The sequence below is a fragment of the Protopterus annectens genome, chromosome 16.part0, assembly GCF_019279795.1.
Source record: "Protopterus annectens isolate FY-2018-M chromosome 16.part0, PAN1.0, whole genome shotgun sequence".
Classification (NCBI taxonomy): Eukaryota; Metazoa; Chordata; order Ceratodontiformes; family Protopteridae; genus Protopterus; species Protopterus annectens.
Genome location: NC_056750.1, coordinates 497,595,749 through 497,610,190, shown reverse-complemented (window position 1 = coordinate 497,610,190; position 14,442 = coordinate 497,595,749). Strand labels below are relative to the sequence as shown.

At 37.8% G+C, this 14,442-nt stretch overlaps 1 protein-coding gene across 2 annotated transcripts in view; it reads left to right on the top strand.

Annotated features, from left to right (window-relative positions):
• ADAMTSL2 (ADAMTS like 2) overlaps nt 1-14,442 on the top strand; it is a 1,179,463-nt gene that overhangs the window by 752,045 nt on the left and 412,976 nt on the right. Inside the window, exon 11 of one of the 2 annotated variants that reach the window (XM_044058888.1) lies at nt 6,368-6,572. In XM_044058888.1, coding sequence (XP_043914823.1) covers nt 6,368-6,572 — 205 coding nt within the window. Of the gene's footprint in view, nt 1-6,178; nt 6,573-14,442 lie in introns of both variants that reach the window. The other variant, XM_044058887.1, reaches the window with a different exon arrangement.

Genomic DNA, 14,442 nt, shown 5'->3' with positions numbered 1-14,442 from the left:
TCACATTACCAATCTGTACCTCTCCCGTTTAACTCTCCACCTCTCCCTGACTATCTTCCTCTTTAAATCTCTATTTACCTCCTTTCTACTTATATTTCCCATTACATTTTTTACCATGTTTTTAATCTCTGTTGTCTCTCTTTCTTCCTGAGGGATACCTGCCTCCCAAATTAACTAAAGCTACACCCTTCCTTACAACTTGAGACCCATGGAATACCAATAAGAACTGAACGGACTCTTGAAAACCCCATACTGCAAAAGAAAGTAGGTGCTTGCCTACTGTGTCACCAATTATATAATTAATATTGTTTGCAGCAGAGTTTGTAACTTTGAGGCTAGCACACACTCTGAACCCCCCCCCCGTAATCCCTATTCTAACTCAGTCCCTTAGCTTTTTTTCATCTCCTATTTATCTCATTTCTGCCACTAGATGGCAGTATTGTACTAGGTTAAGCCATCTCTCCAACTCACCAAACATCCGGAGTGGCTGTATTTGTATGAATGAGCTTTGCTAAAAGTATTGTTATCAGTTCATTCATCTTCCCATCTATAACATATATTTGGTACAATACCTGCCTATAGCATTTCTCCTGCTCACAAGTTAAAAAACATATTTGTCTCTCATATGTACCTTACAAGTATAAATTGCTTTTCAGCCAGCTAAAGACTCCCCTGAATTAACTACTCACCCAACGTACCTTACTGATTGCTTTTTTTCCTTCCTTTTAAACTTTCTCCTTGCTGTGTCAACCCACTCAATTCGCCCTCGCTGAGCTTGGGCTCACTTTGCTTCCCTACCCCCATTCCCACCCACCCAACTTTCATTTTCTTTTTACTACTCTACTTCTCTACGCCTTCACTACAGTCCAGTCCCCACATCCTATCAATTACCCTATTCCCCTGCCCCTCCAACATTTCTCTCCTCAAACCCTCCCACCATACTTCCCTTCATTTACTCTCCCCCAGTCTCCTCCTCATGACATCTGACCTAGACCCTTTCTCAGGCAGTCACCTATCTTTCTCCTTAAACCTACTACATCCAACTGCTCTTACATATACTCACCCTACTGCACCCTGCCATGTCACCTCAGCACCTTATTATGCCCTTTCTCCTCCTACTGACACTAGCTACTTCATGCCATATACCTCTGCATTACATAGTACCATCACCAACACTCAAATAATCATCACCCACATAACTACCCTCACACACTTAGTGTCTCTCCTCACTTATTTCTAATCCCCATACCTCCCTCTAATCTATTAAGATGTATCATAGTGCTTTTCTACCCACATGTATAAATACAACAAATCCATGTGTACTTGGCCTACTCTCCTTACTGATTGATTTCTATGACTCACTACTACTGGATAGTGACATCCACCCAAACCCTGGACCACCCATCATCACACCTCACAAGCAAGCACCCCACCACCTCAACCCCTTCAACAACTCACCATAGCCACAGTCCATCTCCTAAATCCTTAACTATCTTTTCTTTAAACATCCAAAGCATTTTTAATAAAACTACAGACCTGCAATCATGAATTAACCTCTAATCCCCCACATCTTAACTCTCAGAAACCTGGTTAAAACCTCACAGCTCAAACTCAGAAATCCTTCCCCCAGGCTATAAAATCTTCCAGGCAGACAGAACAAATAAAAAAAGATGCAGGTAGTGATGTGCTCTACTCTGACCAGCTTAATATCTCTGCACTTTCACTTTCCATACCTAGCTTTCCTCCTACAAAAATTCTAATAGTAAACTGCTACTTAAATCCCCATAAAAAATTTGCCATTGCATCCATCTACATTCCCCCAGGTGACAACATCCATATCCTCAAAAACTTTCTCTCCTGGCTTACCCTAAACGTTACCTATGAAACTATCATACTTGGTGATATAAACATAGACTGATCAACTCTTTCTTCCCCTTCTCCTATCCATAGTCTCAATCTATACAGCTTCTACCAACTCATATCTTCTCCTAACAGGTACAATAGAAACTCTACTTCAGGATCTGTAATAGACTGGATCCTTACTTCAGACCCACATCTTTACCATAACCCTGGTATTCTCCCCAATTCCCTAAGTGACCATTTCCCAATATATATTCATAGATACTTCCAACACCTTCCCAATGAACACCTTGACAGAGAATGCCATGACCTGACTCACTTCAGTCCTGACTATTTCATCTCCATATTGTCCAGCATTAACTGGTTCTTCGTCAAAAACATCCCCCTTAGTGATGCTGTAACCTCTTTCAATACTCTATTTCTAGATGCACTAAATGCTATGGCACCGTCCAGGAAAATCAGGGTTAAAATCAAAATGTGCCCCCCTGGATATCTAAGCAAACACAAAATATCATGCATCAGAGGAATGCTGCCTGGAAAATCTGGGTCAGAAATAAAACTCCTCCCTTACTCCAAAAATAGAATGAACTTAGAAACAAGTGTAAAAACGTATCAGAGACAAAACAAAAATGTTCTTTGTCTCCAATCAAAGTAACCCACACAACAACCCCCAAAAAGTCTAGTCTAGCATAAATAAAATCCTCCATCCTGGTGATCCTCCTACCCCGATCCATTCCCTCTTAATACTGCCTCAGAGACTGCTGCTCTCTTAAACATTTAATTTATTGAAACTATCCAAAAACTAATTCCAAATAGCTCTACTGCCACCTCTCTACCCAGACCTCCTTCCTCTAATATTGCTGTAATAATGTAATCTCTTACAATATATATATTGTACTGATGTGAAGCTTTTCTCCCCGGGCCTCTACTGAAAATGGCCACATGGCCCAGTCAGACTTTCCCAGTTAACAAATGTAATAAATAAATAAAATAAAAAATAATATATTCTCCCTTCAACCGGTTCCCATTGCCTTTATCATATCACAACTAAATAAACTTAAACCCTGCTCTCCCTCTATTGACAATTTACCTTCCTACTTCCTTAAAATTGCTGCCAATGTTATCACTTACCCTGTCTCTATTCTTATTAATTGTTCTATCACTGAATCTCTCATCCCAGACTTATGGAAATCCTTCTACACGATCCCTCTTCACAAAGGTTGTAACTCCATTGACCCATGCTACTACTGTCCTATTGCTATACTATACCCCCTTTCCAAAATTCTTGAAAAGTGTGTCCACATTCAGCTACTGAAACTCCTGCTAGATAATAACCTTCTTACTCCCACCCAACACTGCTTCAGACTTCACCATAGCGCTTCTACAGCTCTGGTCTCATTTACCCAAACAGTATCAGAAGCCTGTGACAATGATCTGCTAGTTTCCTGGCTTTTCCTTGACCTGCCCAAAGCTTTTGACACTGTTTCTCACTCTCTTCTTTTCTTCTTTTTTTTTGCTGTTCCCATTAGGGGTCACCATAGTGGATCATCTGTTTCCATTTGTTCCTGTCCTCTGCATCTTTTTCTCTCACACCAACCACCTGCATGTCCTCTCTCACCACATCCATAAACCTTAACTTAGGCCTTCCTCTTTTCATCTTTTACCTGGCAGCTTCATCCTTAGCATCCTTTTTCCAATATACCAAGCTTCCCTCCACAGCACATGTCCAAACCAATGTAATCTCACCTCTCTGGCTTTGTCTCCAAACCGTCCAACCTGGACTGACCCTCTAATATACTTATTCCTAGTCCTGTCCACTCTCGTCACACCCAGTGCAAATCTTAACATCTGTAACTCTGCCACATCCAGCTCTGACTCCTGCCTTTTTGTCAATGCCACTGTCTCCAACCCATATAACAGAGCATATAACATCTGATACTGTTTCTCACTCTAAACTAATTTATAAACTCTATGATTTTCATCTCTAAACCCCATCTTAAACTGGTTCTCTAGCTACTTATCTAACAGAAAACAATCCATATGCTGGAAAACTGTCACCTCCTCATTCCTTCCTGTTAACACCGGTGTACACCAAGGCTCAATTTTGGGACCTCTCCTTTTCAGTAATTGTACTAACAGTCTATCCTCTGCCTCCAACCTCTCTACCCTCTTACAATATGCTGATGACTTCACCCTTAATACCACTGCCCATAGTATCCACGAACTCCTTGCTCTCACCCCGGTCACATTTACATCCATTGAAACATGGCTCATTCTAAACCAAAAAAAGACAAAACCTTTACTTTTTCTTCACAAAACACTGGCACCTCACAAATCCACTTTCTCAATTACCTCCCTTAACAATACCACCATCAGACCTGAACCCTGTACAAAATTACTTGGTGTTATAATTGATGATTAATTAAAATTCGACATACACATCCATCATTCCATTAAAAAAAAAACACCAGAAACTTGGTCTCCTGTACTGGAATCACAAACTGCTCCATTCTTCCTGTATACATATGCTGCTCCAGTTTTCACCAACCTACAGCCTTCACTTCTCTCTAAACTAGAGCAAACATACAATAAAGTAGCTAGATTCACGTCAAATCTACTTAACAGATCCCACTACTGCCTTGTCCTTAAATCAATACAACAGCCTGAATTCCCTAAACAATTTCCTCTTTCTCAACTACACATCACACACTCACTTCTTTATAATCCCATTTCCTGTCCCTCCATTTCTACTATTGTGTCCCTGTATAACCCATGCTGTCAACTTGGCACATCTGACAAACACCTTCTTGACATCTATAAGTTGTCAAAAAATATTGGCAAGTTCCTGTTCAAGTACTCTCTAGCTCACACCTGGAATTCCCTTCCACTGAAAATAAGAAGCTTCTCTCATGAGCTTCAATTCAAACAAGAACTCAAACACTATCTTCTTAACACCTGGTTCCGCCCTTGCCAAGCCCCTACCTGACTTACGACTGATTTCTTCCTATACTCTACTTCTGATCACTTCAATTTCTCTCTCTCTTTTTCCATCTGCTTTCTCCTTATAAAATCAGCAATCTGCTCTTGTAAATACTCCTACTCAGGATCTACATCTGCTGCTATAATATTTGAAAAATTTTAAATGTATACATTTAATTTTTTGATATTGTTTATCTCATTTTATGTAATGTCTCATGCCAATATTGCTACTGAAATTGAAGTCTTATTGAAATTTGAAAATTTTAACTTTGAATTAGTTACTTTTTTTTTTCTCTTTTTGGATTGTCTTGTATATGTAATTTAAGCTTTTCTCCTCGGATTTCCACTGAAAATGGGCCTTTTGCTCAGTTGGACCAACCCATTTAAATGACAACAAATAAAATAAAATGTGGCAGATGCATTGACTGCAGACATGCATATACACTCTTTTATTGATCCGGTAACTGGTTACAAAATTGAGATAAATGTATATGGCAACTGTAATTCAAAGAATTTGGTGTACTTAACTTTGTGTAATCATTGCCCATCATATTATGTTGATAAAATCAACCAGAAGTTTAAAGAACGTATTGGCTACCATTTATCTGAGATTAAAAGAAGAGTTGTGACTAATGCATTATATAAGCAGAAGTTAGAAAAAGGTCTTAATCATGATTTTAGATTTTTAATATTAAATGTCCTAAATGAACCCCTAAGGGAGGGGGGCATTATTCATTGTACTGAATTTGATAAATACCATTGGATTTTATGGGTGAGAGTGCACATACCACCAGGTATCAATAGGTGTGTATCTTTAAAGCTCTTGTTAAAAGAGTTACATAACTGTGTCTAATTGGTTAACTCATTTAACTAACTGGTTTTGTCAAGATTTTATTTAATCACGTGACTTTTTATTATTTAAGCTTAGAATTTTACTTCTGTTTTATTCTGTCTGAAGAAACGTTGATTTGGTGAAAGTCTTTAACTTGCGTGTTTCATTAAATAAATATTTCTTCTTCAACTGCTCCTGTTTTCCCGTGATTTGTATTTTATTCAGTTAAATTTGCTCTTTTAAACCTACCAGAGTTACTGTCTTGCCGAACGTTTTGTGTTATACGTTTCTGTAGGAGTTACGCTTTCCCTCTGTACATCCTCTTTTTGTTACTGGACATTCAGTTATGTCATATCATGTCTGTTGAGACTTTATATCTTCTTTCAGTTTCAGTAAAAAGGAAAAGAAAGTAAAGCTATTTGTAATGATATGAAAGCCATAGCTGCTCTGTGCAATACAGTATTAGAGTTGTGTACCACAGGTCTTTATTTTATTCTCTTGTTACAGAATCAAATGCATCCATGCTAATACTGGATAACGATAGAAGTGAAAGTACTGAAGATTTAGTTTCAAAGCTAATTGCACAAGATTTTATTTATGATTCCAAAGATGTGATCACTAACAGACTGACTGATGAGAATGCTGATTCTAAAGAACAGGTGTTAAATATGACTTCAAATATTATATTTCCTAAAGGACAGTCAGCAAGTTCTGTAGAACTGAATACAGAGCACCTTTATGTTAATTACGAAGAGAATGAAGACATTGCTATGTACCGAATAAATGGCACACTTTTAGAATTTAGCAGTGACAATGCTCAAAACGTTTCAGGAGAGCAGCAGAACTCAACAGAAAGCCCTACCACTAGCCTGCAGCAGACAAGCAGAGTAACAAAAAACAGGTATGATGTTTCACTGGTTAAATTGCATTTCACAGTTAACTTGACAGATTACAAATGTTACATAATGGAAGCATCATTAAATTTAGTATAAAAGTAATAATATTTTTGAGAAAATATGAAAATAATTTAAAAAATTTAATACAAATTGAACTAAGCTAAATTTGTGGAAGTCAGTTTCTTACGGTTATCAGTATTTGAAGTACAGAATCTGTAATGCAAAAACTCAAGAATAGTGTCACAGTTTAGGGAACAGCACAGACAAGTTTTATTATAGGCGCTCACCGAACGTGGGTTGAATTAGTGTATTAGTAAAGTTTATGTTGGAAAATGAGGTCTTTATATGTTTTACCTGTAAAGTACATACATCTGCATGAGATAAAGCTCTAATTTTGATTATCTGATGAAAATCTGGTGATTTAGAGTATGTTTGCTAAATGTTTTGTATAAAGGTTTTAACTCATTTTTATTAAAAGTATGGCTTGACTGTATTTTGAGAAGAGAACTGAAGGATTTATTTGTAATGGACAGTAAAAAATGAATCTGAATGATAAAACCCTATATGACCTTCATATAAAGTCATCACATGAAATAAGCATTAAATAGGCAAACTATGGCTGCAAGGTATTAAGTATTACAAGCATGGACAACTAATGATGAATAAATATTTCCATTTAGAATACTACTTAGAAATGGCTTTATAACAAATGTTCATTCTGGCAGCCATAGAAATAGTGCAGAGATCTTAGAATATCACTTTTTCAAGAGCTATGAAGACAAATACTGTTATTTTTTTAATAGTAAAATTATTACTTATGAAAACTGTATTTCTTTTTTAGAGAGTCAACCTTAGTGGACATTTGGGCTTTTCATCGTACAGGATTTGTGGTTTGGACGGGATGTGTTACTGCATGTATCCTCATACTAAAACATTATGGTCTTATGTTTCCTTTGTAATACAAGACTACTAATACCAACTTGGTGGGGATTTAGTGAATGGAACAGCAATTCTCAACCCTTACCCTGTGAAAGGAGAACCAAAACCTGGCGTCGCCACCATCTCCTTTACCTAGGTCTATCTTCTCAAACCGAGACACTGCTTGATACTAGATTGCTTGTATCACAGATAGGAATTCTCCTTTGCCCTTGGGCTGGCAGTATACATTTACTTTATAAGCTAGCTTGAAAACTTATTTAACATAATTCACTTATTTCCTGCTACCAAGTGATAGATTAAATGTACCTTGGGCCCTGGACTGTTTTCAATCCATGGTACCCCTACACTTTCTTCTTTAGGAGCATGCACATATGGAAATTGTTTCCTTTCCTGATTGTTTTAAAAATATAAATACCAACCTAATTGTTTTGAATTATATTTATTGTTTGATAAAACAGATATGTTTGCTTTAAATGTGAGCATTAAACATTTTCATGCAAGAAATTAAATTAAATGAAATAACCAATAATACAATTACCCACTTCAGAATATTTCATCCATTGAAGACCACGTGATCAAATGGCATTACAGTACAATACAGTAAAGCAGACTAGGGTGAGACAAAGGATAAGGGCAGTAATTACTGATGTTTATCCATTTTCGTCTCATTGTATTAATATTGTAGGGACATTTTGCATAGGCTGATCCATGAATTAAACTGCAAATTTCAGAATGCTCAATGTAGTCAACGATTTAATTCAAATTGGTCTGTACATCCCTATTATTTAAAGAAAAGAACTACTAAATTGTACCTGTACACTAACTGCCCACTGCAAATGGGGCTATAAAATAAATATACCATTGCGGTACAGCACAAAGTAAGAACCTTTTGCAATGTAAGGAGTATACAAAACTTCATCTGGTATTGCTATTGTTACAGTACAACTGAAATGCATGCTAGGTTACTTGTCACACAACAACAACTTATACAGTATCTCAATCCCATCCATCAGCCATGGTACAGGTGGGTATGCTGGGGACTTCAGAAAAAGAGCTCATTGATGGTTCTGGTTTGGCCCATTAAGTGTTAAGCCAGAACAAATAATCAAAACAGTAATTCAGTAATGAATAAAAAGGAGAAACAGAAGAGTAATGGTGATAATAATAATAATAATAATAATAATAATAATAATAATAATTCACAAACAAAAAGCACTTTTGGTCTTTTGAACTTGAGTAAAAAGCTTGAGTTGCAGTCAAACAGCCCAGTACACATTAGCATTGCTGGCATTCACGCAAATGAATGAATGTTGCAATATAAAATCCAATATTTGGAGGTCATCATTTGCTGTTTCTTCCTTGGTTTATTGGATTTTATTTGTTTTTGCACCCTTTTTGTTCTGAATGTTGCAATATGCCAACTGCATCCCCTAGCAGCTAGTGCCTAGGGCAGCCACCCCTTCTTCCTGCCTGAGGTACTGGTCTGATGGCATTGAAAAATGAGGAAAAAAGTTGCAGTAAATGCAGCCCCATGGCAGAGAAAAAGATATAATACCAAATTGTGACAATAAAAGACCCATGAAATGCTGGATTTGTTAGCTTTATGTTAGAAACCACGTTTCAGTTTCCCAAATGCAGACCATGGTAAAAAAATCAGGATGTTTAATAACTTATTTGGTGCAAAATCCACTTACTTCCCAAAGAAACGTACCCCTTGCAAGAAGGTAAATCACCTTTGACTGTGAAGTAGTTACTAATGTAATAACAATGGCTAATTTGATCTTTGACATATACTGCCTCTCCAACAAAGCATATCAGCTATTTAAAATCCCACACCTGCCCTTTTCTCTCATGTATTCCCCCCCTCCAGAAAAAGACAGGCACATTCTGTACACTTTATTTCTCACTGAGGAGTAAAATGAAAAACATAGCCGTCACACTAACATTTTATCATTTCTATTTGCTGTTTTTAGACACACATACTGTAACCAACAAGCCTTATAGGATGCCTGTACACCCCTTCCTTAAAAATGTAGCCACCTTCTTAGCACATCTCTGATGATTAATGGAGAGGAAATACAAAGATAACCATTTCTAAGAATCACTGCATCTGTTTTTAAAAATAAAGTAATACATACCTGGCTTACTTTAAAAAGCACAAAATAATACAAAAAACCCAACCCACGCCTTTCACATTGGTGCTGGCAGTATTGTCTATGCTTTCATGATCTTTTTTCATTCACACAGACTCCTCTAACTCCTTGGTGGCATTTCAACAAACTGCATGGGTTCATAGGTAGGTACTAGGCTATTGGCCCTAGGGCCTCTATAAGCCTAGCCAAAAATGTACCCTGGCTTTCGCCACCCAAGAAAATTATTTGACTGTGCCCCTGTCGAACAGAGCCACAGAAGTGATCCCTGGGGTGAATTTCCTATTTCCCATCCAATTATCAAGATTTTTCTTGAAGAGTGCTAATGAGGAGCTCTGTTTGACATAGATAGGTAGTCTGTTCCAGAGTATGGGAAGTCTCTGGGACAGGAATCTATCCCTCTGGCATGTTCTGTTTATTGTGGTGACAAGGTTTAGGTCCTTAGAACATGTAGCTCGGAGGGATTGGGATTTCTTTAAGTGGAGCATGTCCAACAGCTCTGGGTTTGACATAGCAGGCAGAGATTGCCTCTGAGTAGACGATATGCAACGGAGTAAAGATGGGTTTTTTTGAGATGGTCTGCATAGGGCATCTGTTTGAGGCCAGTAATCCTCTTTGCGAAGTATTTCTGTGGCATTTCCAGTTGTTGAAGATGTCTTGTGAGGTACATACCAAAAGGGGCGTTGTATTCTATAATGGGTCTAATGAGTGATGAGTAGAGGGGAACAATGACTTATTTTTTTCTGGATGAGAAACATTTTGTGATGAGGAGAGCCACGTAGAAGGATTTCCTGACCACTGTGGCGATGTGATTATCAAAGGAGAGACTACTGTCCACCTCTGCAGTGAGCTAAACAGAGAGTCCCTCATCCCAAAATGAATCGCTGATTTTTTAATAAAAGATACCTCAACTGCTATGACTTGTAGGCATCTTCATATAGTTGATTTACATCCCAAACTTGTCTCTTTGAATTCTCTTCCTTTCACACTGAAAGGCACTAACTGTTATACAGTGTGTGAGGGACGTTAGACACTTTGGGCACATTTAGATTATTAATTTACATAACTGAAAAAGTTAATAGAACAACAGATATTGTAACATAAAGCTGCAAATAAGCACAACTAAAAATCAAACTACATAGACCTGAGAGATAAAAAACAAAAAGATGTAGATGCCAAAGAACAGTCCAAGCTTTATATTCAAAAACTCATTCATTAAGTAAAATGTGAACTTTTTAGCTGCAGATAAAGAATAAGATCTATGAAATTCTAATATCTAGCATTATTGATTGATTGCATTTGTCTGTGTCATGGACATAGAGATTATAAGAGAAATAATCATGGTCAGTCTGTTCAATCAGGACATTTAAGTGGTATGAGAATGTCCTTATGTGTGTTGATGAGAAGTTCCTTTGCCAATACAATGAATGGGTTACTGGCAGTGATTAGTGCCGCAAAATTCTTGTTAGTATTTGCAGTAATCACCAAGCAATTCAGTGACATGCACATTAGTTGATGAAAAGGTCTTTCCACATTGCACCTAATGCATGTCTGATTCATTGGTTTCACAATCATGTCAAAGGGTCCCTTTTTACAGCAGCCTTACTGCTCACATCTGGACTGTTTATGAATCCTGCCCATTATCAGATTTGTTTGTAGTACAAGGTATATGGAGTATAAAGATTGTCTGCTGTGCAGCACATTAAATATCTTTTACTATAGCTTTAGGGAATGAGTTTGTGACACATGGGAAAGTCTTCAGTTACAGTAGGAATTCATTATTATAGCACATATTTTTTCTGCTTTTATGATCAAATATTTTCCAGTGACTTCAGTAGACTACATTAATTTCTTAGACAAAATAGATACTGTGTGTCTGTGTGTGTATGTGAGAGAGACTATTTTCTATTCTAGGGATGTTGAGAGTGAGAAGAGTTTTAAAAAATGTACTCAATGCGGCCATAAAATTTCCTCTTAGGATGATCACAAATTTTGTGTTAGGTGCCTGGGAGTGGTCCACCTTTTGTCTGAATGTACAGCTTGCAAGACCTTTCATGACATAACAAGCTGGTAATTAAAGGCTTGCTGCCCTCAGATTCAGAGGCAGGCAACCTCAAAACAGTGAGAGAGAGAGGAAAAGATAAAGAAAAGAAGTCTAAACCCAAAGAAGGACAAAAAAAAAGAATTTGAATCCCCAAAAAACATAAGACAAAGGTATCTCCTAGTGCTGTGCCTTCTAAAGTATTAAAAATTGAGCTATTTCCTTGACTCTGACAAAGTCTCCTACATTGGAAGTAACTGTTTCCGAGTTGATCTTTCAAGGGCACTTATTCCAGACAGAAATTTCCAGATTAACTTCTTGAACTCCTTCCCAATCTTCCATTAGACCCTTTAGGTCTTTCAGGAGTGCTTCAGAGGTGGATTGGGATTGCAAGGCAGAATGTAGAAGTAGGCATATGCTTCACATACCTTTGTGCTCAGGGCTTAGAACTACTTCACCAGTATGAACCATTTTTGTTGAGAGCTAGTCAAGCAAATGGTAGCCTTTATTAAAAAAACACCCTCTCCTGAATATTTAAAACAGCTAGAAACTACCATGGGCACCATCTTTAACATCACCCACCACCTCATGCAGCTTATGCATAATGCAGCTAATGTAGTGGCTAAAGTAGTAAGTGTAGGCATTACAATGAGATGCCATGCCTGGCTTTGCGACTTTGTGGACAACTTTAAAGATTCCTTTCTAATACCCTTATAATGTCTCTTCCTTATTTGGTCGATACATTAAAGAGAGATGCAGAACTGCGAGTAGGATGGGAAGGCAATGTCTGGCATAGGATTTAAATTTAAGGCCCCACAATGATCTTACATTAAAAAAGAAAAGGAGACCAAAACTCTATTGTTTAATAAATCATAGTGTCAACCCTTTGAATCTGTTGTTGATAATGACAACCATGGCAGAGGTAATCCCTTTAGTGGATGCAGACCCAGAGGCTGGGATTTCCACAGGACTTAGTAGATCATGGGCTACTCTCTGGCAGACATCCTAATTGTCCCTGAAGGGCTGCTAGATTCCTCCTTTCTGGAGGCAGTCAGGGTTTGTAGCTCCCTTATCAGTTCTGCATGGATGGATATCACTCAGGAATCTTGGGTAAGAAAGACAATAGAAAGACTATACAATTCCTTTTTTGCCAGTCCCAGATGTGTCACCTCATCAGTGAAAGCAGTTAAAGGAGAAATTATCCCTCTTTTAGATAAAAGGGGTATCCAAGAGGTCATACCAGATCAGAAAGGATAAGGTTTTTGTTCTAGGTACTTTTTGTTTCCAAAGAAAAAACAGTGACCTCAGGTCAATCTTGAACCTAAGTAAACTAAATCTATATGTGAAGAAGACCCCTTTTCGAATGATCATGGCACAACCAATTCTGCCTGTCTACAGGCAAATTATTGGATGTACTAGATAGCCCTTCAGGATGCTTATCTTATTATCAAAATAGCCAAAGCATCCAGGAGATATCAGTGCATCTGCTTAGGAGCCATTCACTTTTAGTCCAGAGTCCTGCCCTTCAGTTTCACAACATCTGGGTCACTAGACCATTGCTGCCACATCAAAAGAATCACTGAACAAGGCCAGAGGGTATTTGCTTCAGTTCTCTCTCTCTCCATGGACATCTCTATAAACTAAAAAAAAAAATCATATTTGCACCCAGTTTAAGTTATTCAGTTTGTGTGATGATGTCTGGACAAAATGGGCATTGTTTCCCTTCCTTCACAGAAAGTTCAGAATTTCAGAAATTCCAGTCAAAACCTCCTTTATTTTATACCTTTGTTAGTGGTCTTGTTCTTTTGAGTCCTGGGCCTGGGATGTACTGATTTCTTCTTCAGTTATCATGGTACCCGATGACTCCTTTCCACATGAGAATATTGCAGTGGCTACTCAAAGCACAATGACAATAAGTAACAGATCATGTTCAAAATTATCCCTGCTGCTGCAGCATAAGCTATGTGTATGTACCCCACCCAGCAAATGACAGCTTCAAATGTCTTTGGGTGACTTCCAGGCAGTCCTCCTGTTAGGGGCTCATGTAGTGCTACTATAAAAGGCAGGAGGAGCTTTTGAGTATGTGAGTTATTGCCAGCTATGCCAGGAGAAGTAAGATAGTGGATGTATAACATATGCCAGCATAGCTAACTAGAGTTTTGTAAAGAATAATATGCCATTTGTATATCAAGCTGATTTGTACAGGTGCTTGTGTTGTAAATGTATTTGTAAAGCTGCTTGTGTTAAAAATGTACTAACAGCTGGTCCTGCTGGACAGAGAAGAAATACACCTGTATGTCAGACTGTATTGTAACTGTTGAAATGAATATATTGTAACAGAGGATACTGGAAGAGAAGATGTTAATCTCATTCCAGCTAACTTTGAAAAATAATCTGAAATTAAATTACCTGGTTTACACCATAAAGATTGTATCTTACAGTTCTGGTTGCAACCAGAGACAAAATGTCTGTGAAAACCAGGACTAGGAATCCTACTGTATTGGCCTTAGGGGTAAACTAATTACTACCCTGGAAGGATAGAGGTTTTTGAAATGGTTTTATAGCTTCCAGATGCTATAACACATCTTAGCAAAGTTCTGTGTGTGCGTGTGTGTGTATGGTAACATATATGTGCTAGATTCTGACTCAGATTCTAGTAAAGGGGGTAGTGTGGGAAGCAGTGTCAGATGACCAGATGCATGTGAAGTCATTCTGTAATCCAGCACCGAAATGATGTTTTAATAC